At 49.5% G+C, this 24,679-nt stretch overlaps 6 protein-coding genes across 6 annotated transcripts; 2 read left to right on the plus strand and 4 right to left on the minus strand.

Moving 5' to 3' along the window:
* Positions 1–332: 332 nt before the first annotated feature.
* On the minus strand, positions 333–1,544 carry EDB82DRAFT_507702 (uncharacterized protein). The gene has a single exon (XM_065608795.1). The coding sequence runs from the start codon at positions 1,100–1,102 to the stop codon at positions 695–697; it is 408 nt and encodes a 135-aa protein (XP_065464091.1). The 5' UTR covers positions 1,103–1,544; the 3' UTR covers positions 333–694.
* A 149-nt stretch (positions 1,545–1,693) lies between these two features.
* Positions 1,694–6,672, minus strand: EDB82DRAFT_507703 (uncharacterized protein). Its single transcript, XM_065608796.1, has 4 exons — positions 6,147–6,672; positions 4,901–5,006; positions 2,232–4,722; positions 1,694–2,178 (listed from the first exon to the last, which is right to left on the minus strand). The coding sequence occupies exons 1-4, from the start codon at positions 6,220–6,222 to the stop codon at positions 2,167–2,169; spliced, it is 2,685 nt and encodes an 894-aa protein (XP_065464092.1). The 5' UTR covers positions 6,223–6,672; the 3' UTR covers positions 1,694–2,166.
* A 1,443-nt stretch (positions 6,673–8,115) lies between these two features.
* EDB82DRAFT_507708 (SAC3/GANP/Nin1/mts3/eIF-3 p25 family-domain-containing protein) lies at positions 8,116–9,351 on the plus strand. Its single transcript, XM_025728090.2, has 2 exons — positions 8,116–8,874; positions 8,932–9,351. The coding sequence occupies exons 1-2, from the start codon at positions 8,335–8,337 to the stop codon at positions 9,202–9,204; spliced, it is 813 nt and encodes a 270-aa protein (XP_025582492.1). The 5' UTR covers positions 8,116–8,334; the 3' UTR covers positions 9,205–9,351.
* EDB82DRAFT_507711 (coatomer WD associated region-domain-containing protein) lies at positions 9,352–13,849 on the minus strand. The gene is made up of 6 exons (XM_025728091.2): positions 13,508–13,849; positions 13,400–13,449; positions 13,019–13,338; positions 11,067–12,965; positions 9,897–11,017; positions 9,352–9,836 (listed from the first exon to the last, which is right to left on the minus strand). The coding sequence occupies exons 1-6, from the start codon at positions 13,535–13,537 to the stop codon at positions 9,594–9,596; spliced, it is 3,663 nt and encodes a 1,220-aa protein (XP_025582493.1). The 5' UTR covers positions 13,538–13,849; the 3' UTR covers positions 9,352–9,593.
* A 121-nt stretch (positions 13,850–13,970) lies between these two features.
* Positions 13,971–19,141, plus strand: EDB82DRAFT_449062 (UDP-glucose:glycoprotein glucosyltransferase-domain-containing protein). Its single transcript, XM_025728092.2, has 4 exons — positions 13,971–14,478; positions 14,535–14,888; positions 14,940–15,765; positions 15,814–19,141. The coding sequence occupies exons 1-4, from the start codon at positions 14,354–14,356 to the stop codon at positions 18,898–18,900; spliced, it is 4,392 nt and encodes a 1,463-aa protein (XP_025582494.1). The 5' UTR covers positions 13,971–14,353; the 3' UTR covers positions 18,901–19,141.
* A 937-nt stretch (positions 19,142–20,078) lies between these two features.
* EDB82DRAFT_251743 (PAS domain-containing protein) lies at positions 20,079–23,679 on the minus strand. The gene is made up of 2 exons (XM_025728093.2): positions 20,662–23,679; positions 20,079–20,608 (listed from the first exon to the last, which is right to left on the minus strand). The coding sequence occupies exons 1-2, from the start codon at positions 23,398–23,400 to the stop codon at positions 20,267–20,269; spliced, it is 3,081 nt and encodes a 1,026-aa protein (XP_025582495.1). The 5' UTR covers positions 23,401–23,679; the 3' UTR covers positions 20,079–20,266.
* Between the last annotated feature and the right edge of the window lie 1,000 nt (positions 23,680–24,679).

Genomic DNA, 24,679 nt, shown 5'->3' on the forward strand with positions numbered 1-24,679 from the left:
GTAGAAGAAGAGTTAGCTGCCTGAAGTTGTCTAGGAGGAAGAGTAAATAACAGCGGCAGCGGCAACACAGTCGACGGAAGGGAAACGGGTATAGGGTGAAGAGGGGAAATGATTTAGGAAAGAAGAAGAAGAAAAAGAAAGAGGAGTAAAGAGAGAAAAAAGCCGGTGATCAATAACAAGCCCCAAGGCTGTCGATGTGAATACCTTTTATACAGCTGCCAGCTGTTGACGGCTGGCACTTGGATTAACACTTTGCCCCAGCACTGGCACTGGGTTCCCAACAGTTCCACGGAATGAATTTCGCCAACTCAAGAACTGAATTGATTCTTGGTATTACAATCAACATGAGTTTGCCTATTATTCTATTCACTTTATCGGCATCTTTTAAGAATTCTATCCTAAAGTCTCCAAGTGATGGTTGAAAATAATGTGGGCCGATCGATGTATATAAACCAAAAAGGTACATCCAAGGTTCACAGCTGAGTGAAGCAGCGTTTTCAGCAAACGAGAGACTCGAGTCCAATGGCATTTTTATTTCATATACTTGATGCAGGCAAGATGCAGGTTAATGCTTGGCCAATTGCAGGGGGCCGACTGTTGTTGCCCGCACCCTCCTGATGGACGGCATTGTGCAGACAGAAGCAAGCGACGACGAACAGGATATACCCAATATCCTTGAGCATGGCAACCCCGATTATCGGATGAGTCTGATCAGGCTTCCGCCGACCGCACTTCCACATAGATCAAACCCAATCTCGGCGGGCCTCCATGTCGCAAAGTGAGTTGAGAGAACTGCAAGAGCGGGACAGAAGATGAGACCGTGACCTAAGCCGATCAAAACGCCCTGCGCTCGGGGATACTGCCAGTATTCCCTGCATACCGAAGTAGGAATAAGGCCGAAAAACTGCAGGATGATACCAATACTCAAGATCCAGCGAACAGTATTAGCATAGACCAAGCAACTCGTCAGAGCCCCGACGAAAAAGAGAAGGCAAGCACCGATAGATCCGATCCACGAGATCTTGCCTGCGGGAAGAGACATGTTTTCGGAATGATACATCTGGAAAACACCAAAAGAGTTAGCCCAGCCGCAAGTGTTCATGAAGATTAAATGACATGACAAGATGATACACCAGGGCCTCCAACCACGGTCAGGATGAGGTGTCTGACCGCTTTGGCCGCTTGATGAGAATACATCCTAGATAAAATCCACAGCTCGCTCCAAAATACTCAACTCGAACTCTTCCAAGGTAGCTTCGTTAGTGTCGGTGTCAGTACGAGAGCCTGCTCGTTCTGGGACTGGTTGATGCTGGGCTGGACGAGTTGATCCAAGGGACTCAAGCTCAATGTCCTGACTGGAGCGTTCCATTTTGCTGGTATTTGCAAGTTACTTAGGAGATTTCAAAGTTGGCGTGAAATGTATTTTCAATGTTGTGATGTTAATGTTGATGTAGGTAAGCGTATTGAGAAGTGTTTGACTTGTAGATTGAAGATGTTCGGACTCCACGAGAACCGATATTGCAACGTCTTGGGCTAGCATTGTGTAGTTGCTTACTTTTTTGGTTTAATTTCCTGTTCTCAGTGTCAACATGTGTGTAACTACAACAGACTCGTTGTTCCAACTCCTTGTTCACTTAGACAGGCAAAGGTAGAGGGTTGAAGAAAGGTTGGCATCTTAAGTCTTGGGGTACAAAGAAAAACAATCTAAGTCGTATGTTCTAAATAGTATAAAGTGACCTATTAATTTCGCTTCCTATGTTCCTAAGGATGGACCATAATCAAATGGCTCGAGTATTTAACACAGTGGCATTGTTATCGCGTGGACGCCGAACAAGAAAGTGCTGCAACAGTAGCCACCTGAAAAAAAGCATACAAATCATCATAATGTATCGGCACCTACACAGGGCTGCTTTTCGTGGTTTATTTCCACCAAATACATTGAGAAACTATACTTACAATAGTTGATATCCAAACAAACAGCGCATCCGCGCCATAACCCCGCCAGCCTGTTCCGTTTCACGAATATTTACTTTAGAGCCCAATACCAATGCTTCCGCTTGTGAGCTTGACTCCAAAAAGATAACCCTGCTCCTAGCTTTATGTGTTCTTTATCAACTGATTCATGCTTCCTCCGCCATTGTGATCTTGCTCATCTACTCCCCAGGTCTACATGACAACCTGAAATTTTAGTTAGCCATTTGTTTGTAACACTACTGTACGAGGGAACTTACGCAATCACCGTCCGCCTTTCCTTGTGGAATACCCATATCTTCAAATGTCGCTGGACCCTGCTTACCAGGTTTTGGGGGCATGGTTTGAGCACTGGGGGCTGGACTCGGCTTGTTGTCGGGTCTCTGGAACTGTGACGGGGGAGCGCTTCCAGTCCTTGGTGGACCAGAAGGACCCCCTTGAGGTCCTCCCTGAGGTCCACCGAAGGGTCCTGGGGACGGTCTACCGCCAGGTCCGCCACCACCCATAGGCGGCTGCGCACTTGAAGTGCGTGGAGGTCGTGCGTTGGATGGGGGTTGCTGCTGTTGCTGGCCCTGAGGCAGAGAGCTCCCGCGCTCGGGACGACCGCTGGCTCCAGGTACTCGAGAGAAGCGTTCGTAATTCTGAGACTGTGGGTTCTGCAAGCCTGGCGAGTATTGTCCACCAGTTGGAGCTTTCTGAAGGCCTCCTGGGTACTGCGCTCCATTGTCTTCGGGGTAGGGAGAAGGGCGTCCTCCAGGACCTTGCTGGCCACTTTCCCATCCTGTAGATGCAGCTCTATTGCGAGGGTCGGGCCGGCCTGGTCCGCCAGGGCCACCGGGGTGAAGGTTGCCCATGGACTGGGACTGAGGCATGGGTCGACCAGCACCCGCCTGAGGGTTGATGCCAAAGGCGCTTGCTGCGCGATCGGAGGGTGGACTCATGTGTTGACCCTGGTTGAATCGAGGGGAAGTCTGAGTATCGTCCTCCGGATACGGCGCTGTTGACTTAGAACGGACGGTCAGGGGCGGCGGTCGATCATCCTCGGGATAGGGAGCTGCTGACTGTGGTCGGGCTGGTGGCTGGTTGGAATCCAATCGTACGTTGAAGGCAGGAGCTCTATCGGTCGAGGTGGCAGGCAGTACGAAAGAAGCCCGCGAAGGGTCGGGGAAGTTGACATGCTCTGAAACGATGGTAGGTCGCATTCCCAGCGAAGAATTAGCTGGCCCGTCCGGCGAGGGCGAGGCAGGGGCGCTGCCCTCGTTAAGTGTCGGCATCTGCTGTGATGGTTGCTTGAAGCGGTCGGGGCGCTTGCCTCGTTGGGATCCATGTTGCGACTTGATACGGGTCAGCGTGGTAGTCTCATGATCGGATTTGGATAGAGTGTTGTTATCGTCAAGGGACTCGAGGCGGCCGACGGCATCTTGGTTACCGTGCCCTGCAGCTAGTTGGTACCACTTTCGAGCTTCTGCCAAGCTCTTTTCAACGTGAATTCCTATTTCGTTGTAATAGCCCAAGGCAAATTCTCCGGTAGGTAGTTTGGCAGCTGCAGCCTCCTGAGCATATTTGTACGCCAGAGACTCGTTCTTCTTGAAAACACCCTCATAACCAAAAAGGAACCATCGGCTGACGCCTAGGGCGGCCTCGGGAAGGCCTTGTTTGGCAGCAAGACCATAATAATGGAGAGAAAAGGATGGGTTGAATTCGCAGCTAAATTGGCAAAGTTCATATGCTTGGCCCATCTTGAGTTGGGCCTTAGCAAAACCCAGATAAGCGGACTTCTCGATATACATCTTAGTCGTTACGGGGTTGTTAGGCAGCAGACCGTCGGGGATAGTAATGTCTGGCAGATCGCGTCCTATGAGCATGCCATAGACATATGCACCCTGGGGAGCATCTTCGTCCGAGCTATCGGCCGCGGCTTGTATCCGCTCCAGACCAGTCTGATAATCTTTGCTCTCGCCATGTTGACCTAAAAGACTCATCATGCCCATTCTGTACAAGGAGGCTGAGTCCTTGAGAGAAAGACCGCGGTAGTAATGCTCCTTAGCCTTGGACATGTCATTAGACTGCTCGTACAACATGCCCATGCGATACTCGGAGCGTCCATGGCCGAGCTCTGCGGCGCGCTTATAGCCAATATAAGCCTCACGCTTGTCGACACGGTTGCCAAATTTGCCAAATTCGAGCCATTTCGACCGCATGTATAATGCTTCGGGATGCTCTTGTTGTGAAAGGTAGGTAATGATGTTGATAGCGTCGACTCGAAGCTCGTGCTCGATTCGAGGCGTGGCGGGACGAGCCTTCTCGCCATATTCTCGAATCATGGACTCTTGGGAGATGTCGGCCCAAGTAAGGACGTCGCGCGCCCATGTAATTTGCATGGAGACATTTTGTGAGTGAAGAACATGCTTGCGCGCGTTCCAGAGAATTTCTTCCTTTTCCTCGTCGGTTGGGGGGATGTTATCGCCCTTGACCTTTGGAAAAGGCGAAAATGAGGGGGCGTCGAAGCTCATAGCGTTGAGACTCTCGGTGATCTTATCGGTAGACTGATATGCACGGATGTCGTCGTTTGAGACCTGTGTTGCAGTCTGGGGCCGAGGCGGGTCGGTTCCCCGAGGATTGGTATAAGTCGACAGCGAGGGTTCTCGAGAGTGACGAGGGCCGGTTTGAGATCGTGGTTCAACAGAAGTGGCTTCAAGCTCCATGCGTTGGAGGTCCTCTTGCATATTTTGAGGGACCTGAGGGGTTACCCTAGATACAATAACAACACAGAATCGTCAGCATGCCCCACCTTTTCACCGTTGCAACCGCATCCGGTCCTGGCACGCTTTATAAGGATCGGGCTGTGAAAGGAGGATGGATATCTGGGAAATAGAAACTGGAGACTGATTCGGAAATAGGATTAAGGGGGGGAGCCAAGAGAATATACCTTTGAGGGGAGGGAGCAACAACTTCTGGCATATAATAGTCATCGAAACCGCCGGGGACGAATGTCGCGCCTAACTGTGGGGGAGCCATCTCGGTTCGTTGACCGTCTATCGCAAAGAGGACGTAAGATGTCAGCAAGAGGGTCGGGGGATACGACGAATAAAGAAGGGGGCCCTTGTTATCGTTCCTTAGGAACAAATGTAAGAGCTGACGGGGCGCGGTCGCCGATGACTGCAGAAGCGGCGGCGTAACCCCTCTTTGCCTCGAGCCAGCAAACGGTAGGCTGCTTAAAATGCGCGTGCGTTAGGCGCTGGCTTGATTGAGTTCCCAGGTTGAATGTTTGCTTGCTTGCTTGCTTGCTTGCTTGCTTGCTCGGTTGACTGATTGACGGCAATGGTTCCAATTTAAAGTCTGCAACGGCTAAATTTGCCGCAGCAAGGTCGAGAACCACGTAGTAGTAATATGCTGAAGCCCGACCAAGAGGGGAAGTGTATTGATTGCACTGTAACAATTATGCAACGGGGATACTGGACAGAAACCTAACACTCTTCAGGGGCTGATGATCAAGCGCATGGGTCTCGCTACAGGGAATATGGAGGCGCCAATTTGTAGGTAAGACCCATTTGGGGACCGCCGATTGGGGCTGAAGATGAATTGCGATTCCCGTGTAAAGAAAGAGCGAGGCCTCAACTGCCGTAAGATCTGAGGTTGCAGGTAAGGTATCCGTATCTTGAGCAACAACCTGCAGTAAGCCAGAAGGCAATGCACCGGACCAAATATGGACTCTTCGGATTTTTCTGATATTGGGGCATAATTGCACTCTGAGACGAGACGTGTTTGAGATCCATAGTGGCTTGGCGGCAACTCAGTACCAGCAAGGCAGTGCACTAGGCGCCAGATGTAAATAGCTTTGTAGCGATAAACATCAACACTGGAGGCCCCAGGAACCTAGCCAGGTTGCCTTCTGTGGGTAGCATATCGTGCAGGAGACAGGTTTGGTGACCACTCGCAACGAGACATTCCCACTGTTATGCACATGTTTTGCACTTTGAGTTTTGGATTATAGACAAGGGGTCCATGTCCGGTTGTTCGAAGTTGACCATCCATCAATCAGTCATAAAGCAAGTAAGCAAGCAAATCAACCCGGTAAAGGAGCTTCGCCGACATGTTCCCAGGCCGCTTCTGCATATCAGCTCTCACAAGGGGTATGGGACAAGAAGATGACGAGAGCACTGTGGATTGCTTACATGAGGAATTGCTAGCAGCGGTTGAGCTGTTGTTAGATTTCTTGCCGAGCTGGACATATTGCTGATAGCTTGCCATTGCGGCTGGAACGCGGGTGACGAAATGCGTTGCGGCTGAGCAAACAAAGTCTAGAAAAAGACAGCAACAAGTAGGCCGATGGCAAAGAAAAAAGGATGCAACTGGCTGAGGTCTGGAGGGTTTGTTATGTATTCGTCAGTTCAAGGCTCCAGTATGTACTTTAATCAGAACCTGCTTGGAACTGTAGCTGTAGCTGCAGCTGCGACAACACAATCACTAGCCGGCATAAGGAACCCTGAAGGTGGGCGGTTGGGAGATGGCGGGCGGGGCAGAAAAGAGATGCGCGACAGAGTACCTAGGTGGGGAAAGCGAGCGAGGCTGGTGTTGTCTTAGTAGGTCGGTCTTGTAAGCCACAGCAATGATTTGCGACAAAGCTTCAGACGACAAACAATGAATCACCTAAGAATCTGGTTTAAATCGACTTACTAATCCACCTCTTCTGTTCTCAGCAACCAAATGCTCTAATCTCTTGAGGTGAGCAAGGAATAGTGTGTGTGTGTGGTAATTCGCAGTGTTGCGATTCTGGATTCGCAGCAGGGATCTTGCTCCAGACCCTTTAGTAATGGCGCGTTTGGTTTCAAGAATGTCAAGCTGAAAAATTGAACGACCCTTGGGTTGTCGGATCGATTGATCGACGAATTGATATGTATGGAGGGGTAACGCACAAGCGGCTCAGCTATTTTGGTAGGTAGTAATACAGGGAAAGCGAGACAGAACAAGATGTAAAAAGAAAGGTTTTTGATGAGTCTATAGAGTTCAATAAGATCTACCAGAGACGTTCGACGTCAGATGGCTCTTGCCTGATCGCTGACCCAAGTGAGCCTGCTGGCCCGCTTAGATAGAAGGTGGGTGCCACAAGAAACAACTCCCCGCCTCCATATCATGTTAACACATCTCATGTATCCATACCTACCTACCTAGGTAAGGTAGGTAAGGTAGGTAGGTAGCTTCAAAAAAATACAATGTATACAAAATGCGTCGCAAGGTAATTAGTGCCGATCAACTTCACTCCCAGCCTTTTCTTAATCTATTTTACCTCGTCGGATTTCGAGGTTGAAGCAATTCTCGAGTTCATGCCAACACGTGGTAGCGATAGGTATAAAAGGAGGTTGATTACGATGGCTCACCCTAGTATGACGCCTCTTAATTCCTGGGCAGTCAGTTCGGCCTCTAATTAGTTGTCAGTTGGAGGGATACCTCTTTGCCATTCGCCCCAACACCTTGCTGAGCTCTCCTAGCTGAGCCAAAGTACGTGCTGAGACCACTCAGCCATAACCTCAGTGGCTATTTTCATACATGTCTAACTGTCTGATGGGTAGCGCTTGTGTTAGATTATAACGACGGAGCAAGGGGACTATCCATTTTCGAAGCTGATGGCAGGGTTAGCAACTGGAGGTTGTAAGTTTGCTGTACGTCGGAGTATATAAGAGTTGCACGTACACAAACACAGGGCCGTGCAGCTCTGCAGGGTCACGAAGCATGTCAACGGCGACACGAATAAGTGTGAATGATTGTAAAATGGATATATACTATCAGCGACAGTCCTGTAAATCGAAGCTAGAGTTGAGACCCCCAAACTCCATCTTTAACCTTACTACATACAGTACAAGCCGAGAACAAAGGTCTCTCATGCTGGACATCATACGGACCAAGTGTAGAATAAATACCACCCAACGCGGCCATTTCGTTCGGTATCATATCTTCATAGTGGCCTCCAAGCCAGAATATAAGATTATTAGTTCAGGACAGTATTATATATTCGAGAAGCAACACAATCCCAATAGTTATGGCGTTTAACACCTTTGCTTGCTTGTAGGTTTTTTCAATCGACCGTTTTCACCTTATCTCGAGATATGGAGGTCCCGGAGCATCATTTATCCGGTATATCCCTGAAAATATAGCAACTTGCACCAACCACAGGCATATGCCGTGGCCTCGCGTCACTGGATGCAGCCTGTTGAAGCTTGAATGGATATCATCATCAACACCACCCTCAACCACAAATAACACTTTATTGATCGCATATCCACCACGACAACTCTCTAGCCACCCCCCACTGCTCACTCATACTTTCGATACTTTGGGCTACACACTTACAACCCGTCGCCCACCATGGCTGAGCGCAACCTCTCCCAGATCATTTCTCAGCTCAAGCATTCCCCCTCCATGAGCTATACTGATGCCAACGCCCTCCTCTCAAAGGCCAAGCTCGCTCTTCTCAAGCTCAACGCCCTGACGCCCTCTCCTTCGACTCCCACGCAACTGCTGCCTCTCGCCCGTGAGACCTACGAGCAGGGCGCCTTATTTGCCATCCGCGCTCGCAATCCCGAAGCCTTCACCCGTTACGTCCAGCAACTCCAGCCTTTCTACGAGCTGCCCGCCTCCGTTCTCCCACCCAACCTTCTCGAGCGTAACAAGGTTACTGGTCTGAGCTTGCTTCTTCTCTTGACACAGGGTCGATATGCCGAGTTCCACACTGAGCTTGAGAGCTTGGAGAACCGTGAGGGAGGTGGCGGTGACGTCGAGAGCGATCGATACCTGGGCTATCCTATCCGTTTGGAGAGATGGTTGATGGAAGGATCCTACGACCGGGTATGGAAGGCCATGAAGAGCAGCGAGGTGCCTTGCGACGAGTACAGCGTATTTTCTGAGGTAAGCCGCCCATATAGTTCCTAGTCTCCCTGCCAGCCAATACTGACCTCATTGTAGATCCTTAAGAACCAGATCCGTTCTGAGATTGCTTCCAGCAGCGAGCGCGCGTATCCCAGCTTACCTATTAGCTCTACAAAGTCCCTCCTCTTCCTGGATTCCGAAGGCGACGTTATTTCCTTTGCCCGCCACCGTGGCTGGATTGTTCGCGATGGCCACATCTACTTCCCCGATGCCGCTGAAGGCGAGAATGGCGATCAGACCAAGGAAATGAGTCAAATGGTGATAGAGAATGCTCTGGGTTATGCCCGTGAGCTCGAGACGATTGTTTGATGGGTGTGCTCCTACACCAGTACCACAAAGAGAATACGGAGATGAACATAGACAAGTAGAGAGAAACAGAGGATTGTTGTACGACTAATTTTAACTTGATGAGCTCGACTTTCAGGCGAGTCCGCAAAAACATGCATCAAACATACATCTCTTAAAAGCGTGATTCCGTGATCTTGTGCTTCGCGCATATATAATCAGGCTAAATTGCAACTACAAAAACATGACTCCTTTGTCATCTTTCTATCAGCCAGTCGTCAAAGTTCAACCTTTTTTTTGAGCCAGAGACCTTTCGTCTCTTCTAGCCGGCCCTTTTCATGCATCGTTGACTCGAAACTCCTTATCCCAGCTGCCCACTCTCATCATTAAATCTTTGACTATGTTCTGCGAGCTTAAGCAAACAGCTTCAAGCCGCTTCCATGCTTGCCAATCTCACAAACTTCGCACACGCGGCACACCGTGCCTTTGTACTTAGTGTGGTACTTGGAGCCATCAAAGGCACACTCCTCATACGCAGTACCACTGTAAATAGGTGTATGGCTGGCAGCGCACACATCAAACTCAGCGAACTGGTCGAACTCGATCTCAATGGCATCATTAGGGTTGCGCTCGCATTGAGCCTTGGTCTTCTTGGCCTATAGAAATCAATCAGCAAATGAAGCAAACTAACGATCCCCAACATTGGGTTGACTTACGTTTTCTACAATCTTGGTCGCACCTCCATTGGCGATGATGCGATTGGCAAAGCTCAAGGCGGAGTTGTAATTCTTGTTTCGAAGGGCCAATTGCATAGCACTCAGCAGAGCAAGCTGACGGTGGGGCACCTCGATCTTGGGGATAGTGAAGTAGGCCGACAGTTCCAAACTTCTTTGAAGCTTCTCTGAGTCCTTGGCAACATCTTCAGGAGAGCCGAGTTGTCTCCTCGAGAGCTCAATACTCATAGCAACAGCGTATTCGCTGGCCGAGGTAATGAGTTTCTTGGCCTCAGAAACCTCATCTTCGCTTGAAACAGCATTGACAAGAATGGAGTGCAGGATACCCTTGAAGATGCCAATGCCATCCTCTAGTTTATTGGCCTTCATTGAATCGTAACCTGCTTGGAGGTCGTTGGAGGCAAGGTGCTCCAGATCACGAGGGATGATAGGCAGAACCTTTCTCGGATCAGTTTCATCTAGAGTCCTGCGCACATAGTTTACCAAAGGTGGCAGCCCCTCAGAAGCAGGTAGGAAAGTCTTGGACGCTGAGTAGACTTCCAAGAAACGTGATTTGAGAGGCGCAAAATCGACAGCGCCGACCTGGCGGTTAAGAAGCTGCATAGCAGTTTCAAAGGAGCCTCCGGCAACGTGGTCAACGGCCAGTGGTGAGTTTCGTGCCCACATATCGGCCTCACTGCTGGCAGCACCGCCTGCATCAACACTCTCGACGTTGACAAAGTCGCTATCAGCCTCAGGAACATCGTCATCTCCCATGTCCCAGCCGGCAACATCCTCGTCATCGTCATCAATCAGAGTACCGTTACGCTTGGCGGCCGAATCAACCTCCATTGCGTCCTCGAAGCCCGTGTTGGCAACGGCGGGCTCATCTTCCAAAGATAGACCTTCAACCTGGCCAAGGAGAGCCTTCTCAAAGAAGGACTGTGAGGTAGCCTTGGTAGGCCAAGACGCCTTGAAGGTGGGAACAATAGGCGCAGTGGCGGATAAGGGGCTTCCTAGAGCAGGCAGCGTAAGATCCTCCTCTGTGAGGCCAGTAGCCTCAAGGATAGATTGGCACTCCTCCTCAAGACCGTGAGACTTGGCGGTCATGTAGGCAAGAGGGTCTGGGATAAGTCAGCAATGGTCATTAAAGAAAATAATAGAGGCACCTACAAAGGTCGATCTCCTTAAACATTTGAATACGGTCCTCGACCTCTCCAAGGTAAACAGCGTTCTGGAATCGTGACGTGAAGTCACCACGATGCTCTGCAATCTTGGCCATACGGGCAAGCTTTGCACGGTCACCAGTGGCAAGGTATAAGAAAGACAGCTTGTCAAATTGTTTAAGCTTTTGGTAACACATCTCAACAACCTGATGGTTGCCGTGTGCCAGTGCTTCGGTACCAAGACGGGTCCAGAATTTGGGCTTATCAAGTTCCTTGGCCATCTCAACGGCGACATCGAGGTTACCACACTCAACAGCAAGATCAAACCGAGTGGTAGGGTCTTGGACGAATTGGAGGGCGATTTCGGGGTAGCCCTTCTTCTGCAGGTAGGAGATGATAGATTGGCCAACAAGGCTCGAGTTTCGAATAATGTGAAGCATTTCCTCATAGTTGCGCTTGACCAGAGCCAGCTTGAATCGGTATTCTGTAGGGTCAATTTGGAGGATACGAGGCTTCGCGGCTCTGTCAAGGCAGTACACGTTGCGGCCCTTGACCTTGACCAGGTAAACGGTCTGGTCAAGGGTTCGGACAATACCGTTATCGCCGTTTAGAAGAGTATACTTGACATGGTTAAGAGTAGAGTACAGCAAAACGCCTGCATCGTCCCAAGTAGCGCTCTTGATACGAATGGTCTCGTGTAGAGTGCTGACCTGCTCAAGAGTCTTCGACACAATAGTAACGTTGTGCTTGCTCAGAAGAGCGGCGTAAAGTCCGTCATTGGACCAGACGACATATTTAACACCGTTCACGGCAAGCTCAGCAGTACTCTTCTTCTGCTGAATATCATAAAGGTGAACAGCAGTGGGAGTGATGATCAAGAGGTTACCGGTACCTCCAAAATATATGTCGGTAGTGCCGGTAGGGGGCTTGAAGGATCGGGTAGTGTTGTTGGAGAGATCCTTGATATCGATGGTCTGGTTGGCGGTGTTGAGAACAGCAAATCTGTTACGGGCGACAAAAATGGCAGAGCTGCCAGCACCTCGCTTGGACTCAGCTGGCTCGATCGCGCCTGAACCATCCTTGGGCAGGTTAACCAATTCGTAAGAGCCTCCATCAGCCGGGGACGTGACTAGGATCGATCGTTCCGCAGGGTTAAAGGACAGAGTTCGGGGCGCGACCCAGGCACTGCCAAGCTTCTTGAGCGAGAGGAGTGTAGGGCTCTCGATGTTCTTTTGAAAATCATAAGACCTGACGTGCTTCTCCTTGGTGACGTAGAAGAGAAGGTTCTGGTGCACAGCAGAAGCAGGGCGCTCTCGCTCCAGCTTGAAGACCATAACACCATTATCGTGACCAGCAGCAAAAAGATTGATTTCGGGATGGGCTGCGATAACCCAGAAGCGGTCGTTCTCTCGCTTAAAAGATTGAACAGCAGTTCGCTTGTTCAAATCCCATACACGAATGGTTTTGTCCTCTCCGGCAGACAGAATCAAATCTTGATGCGGGTGGAAGAGACATCCTGACGCATTCTGGAAATGTCCTCGGCACGTATCGACTTCCCAAGCTTTAGTCTCGCTCATACGCCATAGCTTTACCAGACGATCGTCGCCAGCGCTGACAATGAGGGGCATAGTGGGATGGAAAGCGACCCAGTTAACGCCACGGTCGTGACCCTCTAGAACGAACTTGACAACAGCGTCAGTGTTGCCAAACATGTCGGTCTGATTCTGGTTGGCGCGTGCCATCTGGTCCTCGAAGGACATCGATGTAGGCGCGGAGTGCTTCTTTCGGAGGCCGGAGATGTCCCAAACACGGACGGACTGATCGAGCGATGCAGATACGACGAGGTCTTCCTTGGGGTGGAATTGAGCGCACATTGCGTAATGGTTATGGCCGGTCATGGTGCAAACTATCGGAAGGTCAGCATTTAGCAGCCAGGTCAGGGTTACCGTTTTGACATACTCAGCGACCTATTCTGCCAGTTCCATATCCGAATGGTCTGGTCATCGGATGCTGACAAAATCCACGGAAGCTCATGATGGAAGAAGACGGTTCGGACATAATCGAGATGGCCGTTGAGGGTGAAGAGGCAACGTCTGGTCTGGTAAGACCAGACTTTAATCTTGTAGTCGTCACCGCCAGAGACAAAAAGCGGCTGCGTCTTGTGGAAGTCCACGCCGCGGACGGGACCATCGTGCTCTTCGAAGCGATCAATTAGAGTTCCCATTCGATAATCCCAGAGCTGGATGGTCGAAGAGTGTAGTGAAACGAGGATCCATGGTCTGATGTAAACTTGTCAGCTTCGGAGCTTGCGATGCTGTTCAGCGACGTGAAACAACGAACCTCTTGGGGTGAAAGGCAATGCCTTTAGCTCTCGAGGACTTGGACTCGAACTGCGCAAAAGGAATACTGTCAGTCCTGTCAAAATGTGTCATCGTCATGCTTCCATACCTTGGTCAACATTCCCGGGGAGGATTGCATTATGGCGGGGACGTGAAGCCGCAGCTTCGAGCATTAAGGGGTGGAACAATTCAATAGGCCCAGGAAGCGGTTAATGGAAGTAGCTGTTCGGCTTGCTTTTAGCTGGATCGCAAGAGTCGGGGGCGAGTTGACCAGCACAGCACGGCAAAGGCAAGGCGAGGTGAGGAATACAGAAGTTGTAAGGGAGAGGGAAATATAGTTGAATGCTGGCCTACGAAGCGAACTCCTTCCTAGGCTTGGGCAATTGAACACGATGCTCAATGTGGGCTATCCTATCATGCTGGGGGAGTACAAGTGGATCTCAGTGCAAAGCCACTGCTAATCATGGAACATTGTTCGCCCGATGTAGAGGGGCCAGGTGTTAAGTAAAGGAAAATCGGGGACCAGCTCCCTGAATGTGGCTATCCAGAAATGCATGGGTTACTGCCACGTAGGAAAGGAGAGGAAAGCGCTCCTGTCTATTGACGTCCCTCCGCGCTAAACCTAATTCAAGCAGCTCCTGGCTTAAGTGACGCTGTCCGATTCTGAGACCTACCTTTGTACTTAGAGACGGTCAGGCCAGCCTCCTCTACCTATTCTTGTGCCCAGTAGTCTATTGTTGCTGGCAGTTCAGGTAGAAACCAACCTGTGGGTATCCAATTCCACAGATTGGCTCCAGATTGAGGACTTTACCATTACTACATGATTCAGTGTCAATTCCTATCCTAGTTTTTGAGAGCTGTCCTCTGCCCCTCCATCGCGAGCAGCGAGGCTCTTAAGCTGCCAAAATCAACGACCAAAAGCAACTGTATGCATCATCTGGCATAAGCTGCAAAGATGCCTTTTCTCTCACAATACATGGCCATGGCCGTGTTGGCTGCCACAGCTACGTCTACTTCCCCTTCAGTCAATGTGGGCATGCACGCTGCCTTCCCTCACGGGCCGTATCTGCTTGAGCTCCTGTAAGCTTATACTATTTCTCATGAGCCTTTCGCGGATTAGCTCTAACTCCTTGTAGTGAGACAGCTGCTGGGGAAAACTCGACTGCGTATTTCCCACTTCTTGATAAAATTGCCAGTGGCCATTTTGCATCAGCCAATTCAGACGCAGAGCTCTATCATCAGTTCCTCCAAGTTCTTCAGGAAGATAGCCATATCATCACACCCGATGCCCTTTCTACCTTCAAGCTATCACTTTCCCTACGGGCTGCCGCACCGCGTATTGAAGCGCACTACCAATATTACAGTACAGCTGTGGACCCCGGATCTCAAATAGATGCTGCCGATGACTGCCAGAGCTGGGCTTTGATTGATAACCAAAAATATTGTTCCCCGGGGCTTGACGCGGCTGTTGAGGGCGGAGTAGCCTCCAAGTACGTTTGGTAATTACCACATACCCATCCTCCGTTTCTAACATGAGATAGACAAGCAAAAGTGCTACCATTCGATCGTGTTCTGGGGCTTGGAAAAGATGCCATCCTTTATGCTGATCCTACGCATGCCTCTTTTGGTCCATTCCATGATACCCTCTCCCAAGCTGCAAGGCAAGGTGGTCTTTCCTACAGACTGCGGTACCGCCGAAGCCCTGGTGCTTCCAGTTCTTCCTTGCCTGTGAGCGGCTATGGTGTTAAATTGGATCTGAAGCGGACTGATTACATCGTAATTGATGATCGTGAATCGGGCCAGGAGGCCCAAAAAAAATCCGTTGTGCCAGATGTTGATCTTGACACTGATGAGGAGGTTGCTGACCTGAAGCCTCTTTCATCTTCTGAGCTTGCATCTTTGGGTCTCAAGACTGCGTCTTTCATCCTCAAAAGCGACAACCCCCTCGATGCTTTGGTAAAATCGACACAAGACTTTCCCAAGTTCTCGGCGTCCATTGCCTCCCACGAGATCACTCAAGGGCTCGCCGAGGAGCAAGAGAAAAACGTGGCGGCTGGCGTCCCTAGTGGAATCAATTTCCTTTGGATGAATGGCGTTCAACTCATTGAGCGCCAGATCGAACCATTCACACTCATAGAAATGATTCGGCGTGAGCGCAAGCTTATCGATGGTGTACGCGAACTTGGCTTCGATGGCCAGCAGGCTGTCTCACTCTTGGGCCATCCCGAGATTGCCAGTTCTAAAGCCGATGATGAACCTCCAAGATTCGACTGGACTGATCGGCTGGAGGACAGGAAAGCTGTCATGTGGCTCAACGACCTCGAGAAGGATGCCCGGTATCAAAAGTTCCCGGGCGATTTGACTGCTGTATGTAGAAGTTTGGTCCCTGAAGTTGCATCGCTAATTATCGCATAGCTCCTCCAACGCGCATATCCAGGGCAGCTTCCACAGGTTGCCCTCAACCTCTTTCATGTTGTTGCACCTATCGATTTTACCAACCTTGAAGATGGAAGAGCTTTCGGGCAATTAGCTCAGTTCATGCAACGTGGGATCACTATACGATTCGGTATTGTTCCTTTAGCCGCCACTCCTGCTTCTATTGCTCAAGCCAAGGTTGTCTATCATTTGATGGAAACTTATGGCTTTGAATCTCTCATTACTTATCTACAAGAGAGCGAAGAGGGCCCCGAAGGTGCGGCTAATAAGAGGTCGTTCGCCAAAGCCATCGACGGACGAGAACCGCTGCCAACAATGGCAAAGATGACCTTGAGCGAAGTTCTTGGGGCCGAGTCTTACGTGCAGAGAGTCAAGGCAGGCCAGGCCTGGGCAAGTCGGCTTAACGCTGACACCGCTGTGCGCCCAATTCTCGTCAATGGCATAGTTATCCCACGTGAAAAGAATTGGGTGCAGGTAATGGGTCAGCGGCTAACTGAGGATCAGCAGACAATCCAGAAAGCTGTATACTTCGGGCACGTTAACGAGGAGGCGCCCGTTTCAGATCTCTTTCTTAACATTGCTCTTTCAAAGAGAAATGCGTATATTTTCCCTGATGATGATAAGACTCTTCGTATCCTGGATGTCAACAAACTCTACACAGATCATGCGGAGCTATTTGGTAAAATAGCTGTCTTGCCTGCTGCGGCTGAGAGTGCAAAAGAAGACTGGGTCGTGCTCACCGTCATCGCCGATCTCAACACTGACGACGGGCAAGATCTCCTGCTTACCGCTCTTGAATTCAAACGCAACAATCAAGGGGTTCGACTTGATCTTGTTCACAATCCCTCTTCACCTTCAAATGCCCATGCCATCAACGGTGCATTCAAACTCAGCGAGGTTAAACTTGTAGAGATGAATTGCAAGGACGATCTGAGGGCTGTGCTCGAAGCATCATGGACAGCGGAAGAGGACGGATTTGGTACTGCTCTAACTAACTTTCTGTCTACTTCCAACATTCAACCCGGAACAAAGGGCCTGCTCCTCAATGGTCGATTCGTCGGTCCCCTACCCTCTAGTGTCGCTTTCAGAGATGACGACCTGAAGCAACTTTTGGAGTTTGAACGACGCAATAGGATCCTTCCTCTTTATGCTGCAATCAAAGAACTCGACTTCACGGATAAATTATCCGACCCCGTTGCTGCTGCGAAACTCACCTCCATTACGGCGCTTTCTACCATCTCGGACCTTCCTCAGGGGATATTTGAGTCCGCCCCGTCGATACGAAGTACCCTTTACAGCACTTGGAATTCAACACACAGCTCTATCGAGGTTGGCAAGCCGGAAACTGCGAGCGTCCATATAGTCGGTCTCGTCAATCCCACTAGTGAACAGGGACAGAGATGGGCTCCTATTCTCAAGGTTCTGTCAGAACTTGATGGCATATACCTGAAGCTCTTCATGAATCCAAAGGAATTGACAGGAGAACTCCCCATCAAGCGCTTCTTCCGCTACGTGCTTGATTCCACGCCATCTTTTGACGATTCTGGTCATGTTAAAAGCCCCAAGGCTACTTTCAAGGGCCTTCCTTCAGAAGCACTATTGACGGCAGGCATGGATGTTCCTCCTGCTTGGCTGGTGGCTGCCAAAGATTCGATCCAGGATCTAGACAACATCAAGCTCAGCTCTGTCAAGACAGATATCGATGTGGTTTACGAATTAGAGAACATTCTCATTGAAGGCCACTCGAGAGACGGCAAGCGGGGTGCTCCAAGGGGTGCACAATTGGCGTTGGCAACCGAGAACGATCCTCTCATAACAGATACCATCGTTATGGCTAACCTCGGATACTTCCAGTTCAAGGCCAATCCCGGATTCTATAGCATCCGACTCAAAGAAGGCCGCAGCTCAAAGATCTTCACTATTGAGAGTGCTGGTGCCCAGGGCTATGCTGCTGTACCTGGAGACGAAGGCACAGAAATTGCACTCATGGACTTCAAAGGTACAACCTTATACCCACGTCTAAATCGCAAGCCTGGAATGGAAGAGACTGATGTTCTGGAATCACCCGGTAACGAAAAGGATGGCATTGTTGCCAAGGGTCTCAAGTTTGCGGAAAGTCTCCTTGGGGGCGCCAAATCATCCAAGGAAATCTCAGCTCAAGAACATGCTGAAATCAACATTTTTAGCGTTGCCAGCGGCCACTTGTATGAACGCATGCTCAACATCATGATGGTTTCAGTTATGCGGAACACCAAACACACAGTCAAGTTCTGGTTCATTGAGCAGTTCCTCTCTCCGTCGTTCAAAGAGTTCATCCCCCATATGGCAGCTGAGTACGGGTTTAAGTACGAGATGGTCACCTACAAATGGCCTCACTGGCTTCGTCAACAAAAGGAAAAGCAGCGCGAAATATGGGGATACAAGATCCTGTTCCTTGATGTGTTGTTTCCTCTCTCTCTGGACAAAGTCATATTTGTTGACGCGGATCAAATTGTTCGAACCGACATGATCGATCTCGTGAACCACGATCTCGAGGGCGCGCCATATGGTTTCACGCCTATGTGCGACTCGCGCACCGAAATGGAAGGCTTCAGATTCTGGAAGCAAGGCTACTGGGCGAATTATCTTCGCGGACTACCATACCATATTTCGGCGCTCTACGTTGTCGACCTTAACCGCTTCCGCCAGCTAGCAGCAGGAGATCGCCTTCGACAACAGTACCACACACTTTCAGCTGACCCCAACAGCTTGTCTAACCTGGATCAAGATCTCCCAAATAATATGCAGTTCGCCATTCCAATCCACAGTCTTCCTCAGGAGTGGCTCTGGTGCGAAACCTGGTGCAGCGATGAGAGTCTGACTAGGGCACGTACTATCGACCTTTGCAACAATCCTCAAACCAAAGAGCCAAAGCTCGATCGTGCAAGGCGCCAGGTCCCAGAGTGGACTATTTACGACAATGAGATTGTGGCCCTCGATCGACGGCGTAAGGGTGTTGCGGGTATGAACGAGAATAATGAAAGCAGAGAAATGGAGAATAAAGCAAATACAAAGGATGAGCTCTAAACTTCAAACTACTCGTGCTCTAGTCGCGAGAGATTTAACAATTCATATAACTTGGTAGCTCTCATCTATATAGCATTTTCCATTGGACATAGTTCTTAATCCCTAGCCTAGTTCATATCTACAAACCGGAGGCAGTTACCTTTCCTATTAGTACATAAGCTAAGATTGAGCCAAGGCTCTTGTCCTAAATTAATTGGCTTCTGGCACAGCAGTGATGCAAAAGTCCATAAATTGACTAATTGCCTACCAGGTTGTGTGTTTTGCCAATGCCCCTTGGTCTGGCGATGTGGCAATATCAATCTAACCTTATCAGTCTGAGGGAAGCCACTGACGTCAATCAATCATCTGCTTCTGTAGTGGTTGTACCTTTCGATCAGAAGATAAAGTATCACACGTTGTTGTTGGCAGTTTCGTGTTTGTTTTGAATCAATTTATGTGTAGCTTCGCCTGGTACCATGATAAAAGCAAATGTCAGGCCTTGATTTCGAGATGAGGCTCTTCGGATCACGAGAATTACCAGAACGGTATGCAGTCAAAAATCACAATGCCCAGACGGTTAACGACACACACATTGTCAGACATGTTTCGAAATAAAATTCTTCACTTTCGCTCAATGAGTTTCATTAGGATACTATGAAGGAAGACAATTTAGTATGTGATTGGTTTCTCCGTCGATAAGTCACTGCAGGGTACGTAGCTAAACAAGGAAGTCCTGCGTATATATTTTATATTGTTTACCAATTCGCCTCGCTTCTCGTTTGCTGTACGTACATACCCAAAAGTCCGCCCAAAAGTCCTCCCACAACTTACTGGTAGTAAATATGCCCACTCCAACACTCAGTAGGTATAACCCAGTTGTAAACCCAACTGGTATCTTCACAACTCCATGCCACCCAGTATCTTTGACTGAAAGCATATATGGAGCCCAGAGACAGATCGTTTGACCATGACTGTTTCCAACAACCAAGTGTAGAATCTGTTTGAGTGACATGGGCAGGATGTGTCCAATTCACCCTCAATGTTCCATTCCATTCCACAAACGCCTCGTATATGTAGTAAGTATGTTCACGTCTATTCCTATACCAAAAGCCCCGTCCTCATACACCGTATGGAGCAATACCTCTCATACCAAAAAATAAAACAGACTTCGAATGCTCAGTGTCATTTTTGAGTCCAAAGTCATTGTTGTCACAAATGTCTTGTTATGTCCATCGGCCTCAAATGTGAATGAGAGGCTACCGAAGAAAGAAAGATGATTGGTATCACAAATGCTGGACAATCAAGACACCTCGCTCCTTATATCCTTTACCAGATTGCAACCACGAGGAAAAAGAACCAAGAAAGAAAAATATATCACGCCCAGTGCTCAAGGTTGGCTTGTCTCACGCTCTTCTCGGATCGAAGCCATCGACGAAGGTTGCCCAACACCCAACATTGAGGAATGACTCAAGGGCGGCATTCCGGCTGATGTCTTGACACCAGTGGCTGAAGGAGCACCGCTGGGCGCAGCTGTTCCGTTTATGATTTTCTGCTTCGAAAGTTGGGCCGGGTTGATGCCGTTTTCACCATTAGCGGTCTGCGCGTTGGAACTGTCGGCCGAAAGTTCTTTATGCAACGGCGATGAGGGAGAATTGGACTTCTTGCTTCGAGAATCGCCGTTGACAGTATTGGCCCCACGAGAAGAATTACGAGGGGAAACTCGACCAGTCTAATAAATAGGTCAATAAATGTCTTGAGTATGATCAAGATTAAGAGGCTTACCTGTTTGGCCCAACGGAGACCACAGCTGTTACAAAGATCCCTCTGACCACTGGGTCCTCGACGCCACTCAGGCGTGTTCCTTGTGTGGCAGTTTGCACAGTCCCGAACGACATTGCCAACTCCCTTTCTTCTCTTACGCTTCTTCTTACTAGAAAGCAGTCCCCCGAGTTCCTCGGCCAATATGCGATTCACCTTCTCCATCTGTCGTAGTTCGAATTGCCAACTGGAGCATTTGGTGGTTCTTAATTCGTCAAAAATATTGTCTTCTGAGGCCAGAGCTGCATCTTGAGTACCTGGTGCGAGTGCGCCACCGGCAGGCTGCGAGACGTGGCCTGTCGCATGACTTTCGCTTCCATTGTTTGATCTTGGGGTAGCAGCGATAGACCTGGGACCAGATGCGCTAGCAGGTGCAAGGTTGCGCGAAGAAGCCTTTAGTAGTTTTGTTTGAGCAAGCAAAAACGATGGCTTTTGGCCTTCGGAGGCGTCGCCCGGGTAAAGGGTCGTCTGTGCTTGCAACACTTGGCCCCTGCGATTCTGAACCTCGTGCTTGCAAGTAACGGTTTTCCCACGCCTTGCCTTTTCCATCGTTCGTCCGAACTCAGGTCGTGATTCTTTCCGCATAAGATCCTGTATACTGGTTCCGACCAGGCTATCGGGCTGAAGGTCTAGCAGTGACCTAATGTTCGAAGAGACATACAAAAAAAGGCCCGAGGTCGAGAGCTTTGTCCATAACTCACTGTCACCAATACCTCCGTTTGCTTCAAGATTGCGGCGGCTCAAAGCGAACACTGGCCGCTTGCGACCCACCAGAATGATACACTTTCGGCCTTTCCCTTGTTCGACAAAGAGTGACCCATGGCTTTCGAACCACGTATAGCCGCTGTGTTTTCTCCGTATTCGGAAAACGATATTTACTGGGTTCCCAGTCGTGGTGTCCTTTAACTCTCGTGTGACAGGGACAATATCGGACGGATGGCAAACAGTCGAGAGTGAGTTGCCAACAAGATCAGCGGCCTCGTATTCCAAAACCTTTTTGCACGACGGCGAGAGGTATAAAAACAGGCCTTTAAGTGAAAGGACATGGACAACGTCGTCGGTATTCTCGAGGAGCATCTTGTCCCAAGATTGCTTGTGCCAATCTGATGTCAAACCCTTCGGACTAAATTGCTGTAGTAGAGTTGATACATCGTCTACACCCAAGGTCTGACCATTTTCAGGTTCCCACTGGCTGGATTGTGGTGGTGTCCAGATATATTGACCGATGTCGCTGTGTTTGTAGTTCACCTTAACACCTCCTAGATCTTGATTAGATGCGATTGCATCAGGACATTCGACAAGATCAATCTGGAAGCCAATAAAATATCTGATTTCATCCGTGTCCCAAGGGATGGGAATCATGGTTAGAAGATTCAAGAATGGCTTCCCGCCCTTTCTATAGTTGATAAGGCTTTGTTGGACTTCTCTGCCCTCATGAACCATCTTTTTCAAGTTGTACACGGCACCATCGTCGACAAATTCGCGCTTCGATCCTGCTTCAACTTTCCCATCAGGCGCTTGGAGGAACCGGCAGTTTTGTCCAACAATCTCGTGACGGCTGTAACCAGTCAGGTTCTGAAAGTTGTCGGAGACATATATAATGGGGCAATCGTTCATGGAAACATCGCAGACAACGAAAGCACACGACATATCAACGGCACCGAGTTGAATCCGTGGATTTTTGCGCGTAGCAACTAGCCATAAAGCCTTGAGCATGTCAAAACCGCTCTTTGAGTATATGGTCTTTTCTTTTGAATCTCTGGGGACATCGCCGGTTGATGGTGTCGTAGCGACTGATGTACTGGTAGGCTGGGTAACAGTGGTCGACACAGTCCCGTGTGACTGTTGCTGTGAAGGAGAAACGACAGATCCAGAGGCGGTTGAGACCTGCCGGGACAAAGATGGCAAATTTTGGCTATTATCTCCGCTGTTTGCGTTATCATAAGGCTGGTGGCTGTTCATCGTATTGTCGCCCGGTTCTTCTATTGTGTCCATAGTTGTATTGGCAGGGGCAGGAATCGAATTCGGTCGAGGAGGGTTGCTTTGATTCATGTTCATTGAACTACCGTCGGGAGATAGATCCATAGAGAAGTCGTTACCAACTTGGACTTGAGGGGTAAGTTGACCCTGTGGAAATTGACTGATGGATGGAGAGTAGAGGTTCATGGGCGAGCCGTTGCCCGCCATCTGCGCCCCAACGCTCATACTGGCAAACGTATTGGGCATCATTGAGCTCATCATATCAGGAGAGATAGCCGAGTAATCGTTAGGGTCGGCTGTCATATAGTTGCCCATTTGGTCCATGCCGATAGAGGTATTGATGGTTGGGAAGCCTGGTCCCATAGGCTCATTGAATTGATAGGAGTTAAGGTCACCGTTATCAGTCCCAAAAGTCATTATATCGCCATTACCAACAGAAGACATCCGTCTTTGCACTTGATGATGTTGCTCCTGATGCTGTGGCATCTGAAACTGGCCCATATGGTTAACAAAAGCTTGGGGCATGCTCTGCCGGCGGTATAGCTTGTCTTGGTTATCGCGAACAATGTCGTCGAGGGAATCCCCTCCTGGAAAGTAGGAAGGGCCATTCATATTGTGTTGTATGTGATTCGGTTGGTTCGGCTGCATGCGTTGTTGCTGTTGCTGTTGCTGCTGCTGTTGTTGTTGTTGCTGTTGCTGATGGGGGGAGTAGAAGCCATCCATAGCGACAGCATCTGGCTGGACAGCCTAGCCAGGCGCTCGAAAAAGAGGTTGAACGGGCGTTATCCCGTATGCACACTGCTCAAGGAAGCAGATGGTGCCCTAAAACAATTACCAAGGGTTGGTATGTTAAGGTTGGCGACTTGTTAAAAGGGCCTTGGCTGCAGCAGAAGAAATTGTTTCAAGTATCGGTAAATGCCACAATACAGAGAAACTGAGAATATCGTAAAATTGGAGAGTCGAGTGGATCGATGAGTTGAGTTGAGTTGAGTCAAGTCGAGTTCGGATCGATATTTGACGTGATAAATCAGGCCGGGTAGATCAAGCGACCGAGCGAAAAAAGAGAGGGACAGGGTATGGGCAGTCGCAGACGGCAAATGCGCGGGGGTGGATATTCGTGCTCGCTCGAATTTGTACTCAATATTGAATTATGACTCGAGATTTGTCGATGGAAAGCTCGGAACAGGAGGAAACAGGTGACCAGAGGCAGATGCGCGGAACGCAAATTTTTTGCATTTGTAGTCGGCTCGTGTCGAGTTGTAAGGGAGGTTGAAGATCGCTTCAAAGTCGTTTGGAACGGGAAAGACGAGAGATGGAGAAGTAGAGTAACGGTATAGTAGAAGAAGAATGGGAATGCGTGAGATGCGGATGGGAGTGTGGGTGGGGGAAAGTAAGTACCTTACTAGGATCAGGCCAGGCAGAACGGCTTGGGAAAGGATGGTAGTAGGCATGCACGCACCGAAAAGTTAGCCGCTAGAAACATAAGAGACGAAATTAGTAGGCCAGCTTATGCTACTTGGACCATACTCCTTAGGCTATTTATTTTTGTAGCCTGAAGCTTGAAGGTCAACGTTTCCGCTACCCACCAGGCACGTACGGTAGGTACTGTCCAGTCGGAGAGTGTCTAGTCTAGTGTGGGAGAGTGGATGGATGATGCAAAAGGCAAGACCAAATCAGTGGATGTGCTGGGACTGGGCAGCTGCTGAGCTGCAGCTGGCTGATTATTGGCCTAGGATGAAGGGTGACTGTTGTTCTCAGCAGTTGACCTTTTCCCATTGCCTGTCCGTTGCGCAGGCCAAGTAATTGAGAGAAGGGGGTGGGAACCCAACCCAGCTTTCCCAGTTCGTTCGTTCCCTTCGATAGGTAGAACGGTACTTGGGTCTGCGCTCAAGTCTTGGTGTCATGGAGAGGTACCCCAGTATGAACAGGACTTTATCCTGCCGAGGGGCGCACCATCTACCTTAGTACCTAATGTGGGGAAAGGGACTTGAGAGGCGTCAGG

The sequence above is a fragment of the Fusarium venenatum genome (genome assembly GCF_020744135.1).
Source record: "Fusarium venenatum strain MPI-CAGE-CH-0201 chromosome Unknown EDB82scaffold_3, whole genome shotgun sequence".
In the NCBI taxonomy this organism is placed as follows: Eukaryota; Fungi; Ascomycota; class Sordariomycetes; order Hypocreales; family Nectriaceae; genus Fusarium; species Fusarium venenatum.